General features: G+C 42.5%; 1 protein-coding gene across 4 annotated transcripts in view; it reads right to left on the reverse strand.

Annotated features, from left to right (window-relative positions):
• The window catches only part of spag1a (sperm associated antigen 1a), a 9,347-nt gene extending 7,035 nt beyond the window's left edge, over positions 1 to 2,312 (reverse strand). For 2 of the 4 annotated variants that reach the window (XM_014009299.1, XM_014009298.1), the window contains exons 1-2: positions 1,924 to 2,311; positions 68 to 410 (exon numbers count right to left, since the gene is read on the reverse strand). In XM_014009299.1, coding sequence (XP_013864753.1) covers positions 68 to 410; positions 1,924 to 2,236 — 656 coding nt within the window. In that variant the 5' untranslated portion in view covers positions 2,237 to 2,311. Of the gene's footprint in view, positions 1 to 67; positions 411 to 1,923 lie in introns of all 4 variants that reach the window. The other 2 variants (XM_014009300.1, XM_014009297.1) reach the window with 2 other exon arrangements.
• Between the last annotated feature and the right edge of the window lie 362 nt (positions 2,313 to 2,674).

Consider the following 2,674-nt stretch of genomic DNA (forward strand, 5'->3'; position numbering starts at 1 on the left):
CGGTATGGGCGGGGCTCAGTCTAGTGATCTATATTCAAGTCTATGGGTTTTTCTGTGTTCAGCCAACCTGTGGACGCTGTCATGAGCCGCCTGTACGCCGGTGTCAATCTGCAGCACTGTTTTGTAATCCACATAGGCCTTCCGGTAGCGCTCCAGTGACTCATAGGCCATGGCTCTGCGCAGCAGGGGCTTCAGGCAGAAGGGCTGCAGCTCTAAAGCCCTAAGAGGATCAGAGTGATGCAAAAAGAGAGCGCTCACACGTCCAGAGTGGGTCAGGCACATCAGAACTAATGAGAATGTGTTAAAGTACTTGCTGCAGTCCTGTATACAGTCGGTGCTGTTTCCATCCTTCAGGTAACAGGCGGCTCTGTTRGAGTAGAGAATAGACAGGTCTTCTGGACTGTCGATGCCTGCAGGGGGAACAATTAGAGCCATCATCTGACAGATCAGAGCCTGTCTCATGTTTGATCTAGAAAACAGGCTGAAGCCTGGTCACCAGTTCAGAAAATGTGTTGTTTTTTGTGTAACAGCGTGGGTCTAGTTCAACTTTTAGGGACAGAAACAGAAGCAGCTGTTAGCAARCTGGAAAACTGAAAAACTGATGCTCACGTCAAAGTATCATATTTTAAGACATCTGTGCACAGAGCTCTCAGCGTTTTCCCCTCCGTCAGCCACCACATCGAGTCCAATCGTTTTTAACTCCCCGGTGTTTCAGAAAAACAAGCTCCTGTCGTTCTTCAAGAGGAAAAGTTGGCCGAGTGCTCTTAAAKGTGCAGCATCACTCAGTCTTCCCTAAAAGCTGCACACGACCTCCATCAGCAGCTCGGGTTTGAACCGACACTTTGAGTCACAGCTAGAGTTATCAGAATAAAAGTGAAAGTTATCTGCACTCGTTACAGCCGAGTCATGATCCATGAGTAATTCAACATTACAGAGAAGAAGCATACTCTGTCAGTTTGTCTCTAAAACCCATCAGAAGACTGATATCAGCTAAATGATATGTTGTCTGTGAATTTGCAGCATGAATGCTGAATGACTGCAGAATAATGTGGAATAAGCTGAAGCAGAGATGTTCAGGCTAAAAGTATCAAAGGATAGCTGAAAGTAACAAAACAAAAGTAGTTAAAGAAGCAGTAGGCTAGTGGAAAGTATCCAAAGCYTAGCTAAAAGTAGYAAAACAGTAGCAAAAAGCTAAGAATAGCATTAGGCTTGCTGAAAGTAGCAAGACTAAAAGCTAACCATAACAAAATACTAACTAAAAGCTAAAATATCAAAAAGCTTGGTAGAAGCTACAGAAAGCAAAAGGCTAAACAAAAGCTAAAAGTATTAAAAGGCTATCTAAAGCTAAAAGTAAAATTCTAACTAAAAGCTAAATGTAGCAATAACCTTGGTAGAAGCTACAGAAAGCAAAAGGCCAGCTAAAAGTTGCAGAAATCTAACTAAAACTAGTTAAAAGTTAAAAAAAAAAAAAGGCTAGCCAAATAGAAAACCATAGCTAGAAGTTAAGAATAGCAATAGKCTAGCTGAAAGCAGCAAAAGGCTAATTAAAACGCTAAAAGTARCAAAAGGCCAGCTAAATCTAAAAKTAACAAAATTTWAAAAAGTTAAAAGCATGTGAAAAATCAGTAGAAGCTACAGAAAGCAAAAGGCTAGCTAACAGTAGAACAGTAGCTTTAGCTAAGTAGCAGAAAATAAGTTTGTGGAAGCAGATTTTCCCAGAAAACTATATATAAAAGTGTTTTTGAAAGAATTAAAGAGAGTATTTCTATGGGGAAAATACTTGGACAGACAGTAAAATAGTTTTGAAAAATATAAAAGTTACAAACAGGTCACAGCAGCACCCATCATCTCCTAAAAGAGCAGTAACCTTGACTGGAAATAAAATTAAAAAAAACAACAATCATTCACACTAAAGTGTCCCACCTTCTTCAGCACATCCATCAATAGCCTGACTGTACTTCTCTAAGGCGTCTCCGAACTGGCCGTGTTTGAAGAGGTAGTTCCCCTCATTCTTGAGTCGGGCCAGGTGAGGAGGCAGAGCTCCCGCCGGAGCATCCAGGTAACTCGTATCCGCTGTGGAGTCGCTCCGCTCCTCCGCTTTACTCTTTTCTCCCGGTGTGCCGTTGGCCACCTTCTGTCCTGGAYGGCTCCAGGGTTCTTCTCTGCTGGTCCTGGTCCCGTTCCCTGCTGCCGCCACTCCTCCGCTGCCCGGGGGTTTCTCCTGCGCGTTGCCCATAGCCGCACTCCCTCCGCAGTGCGCCCAGGCTCCGGTGACCGGTCCTCCCTCCTCCTCCTCTCAGGTTCAGCAGCTGCAGCTTCTTCTTTTCAACATTATCGCTCTGCAAACCTGTTTGTGGTGCYTTACTGCCACCTACTGGACTGGAGTATGGATCAAGACATTAAAAAACTCTGGATTCATACAATTAAACTGTTTTCCTTTATAAATTTAATTACTTTATTGTATATGTTGGCTGCTTTATCCCCCAGAAGACCTGATAAGGTTAAGTTTTTAGTTTTGTTGAATAGGTGCTCAAAGTGAATTTTTTATCAACTCACATGACTATTTTACCTGCTCAAGTGTTTGTTTATAAAGCTTCAGTGAAACTTCGTTTTTTTATCATCTTGTGATTTAAATAACTTGTTTTTTGTAACAAATAATTTAACCCCCCCCCCC

The sequence above is a fragment of the Austrofundulus limnaeus genome, unplaced genomic scaffold (assembly GCF_001266775.1).
Source record: "Austrofundulus limnaeus strain Quisiro unplaced genomic scaffold, Austrofundulus_limnaeus-1.0 Scaffold56, whole genome shotgun sequence".
NCBI classification, from domain to species: domain Eukaryota; kingdom Metazoa; phylum Chordata; class Actinopteri; order Cyprinodontiformes; family Rivulidae; genus Austrofundulus; species Austrofundulus limnaeus.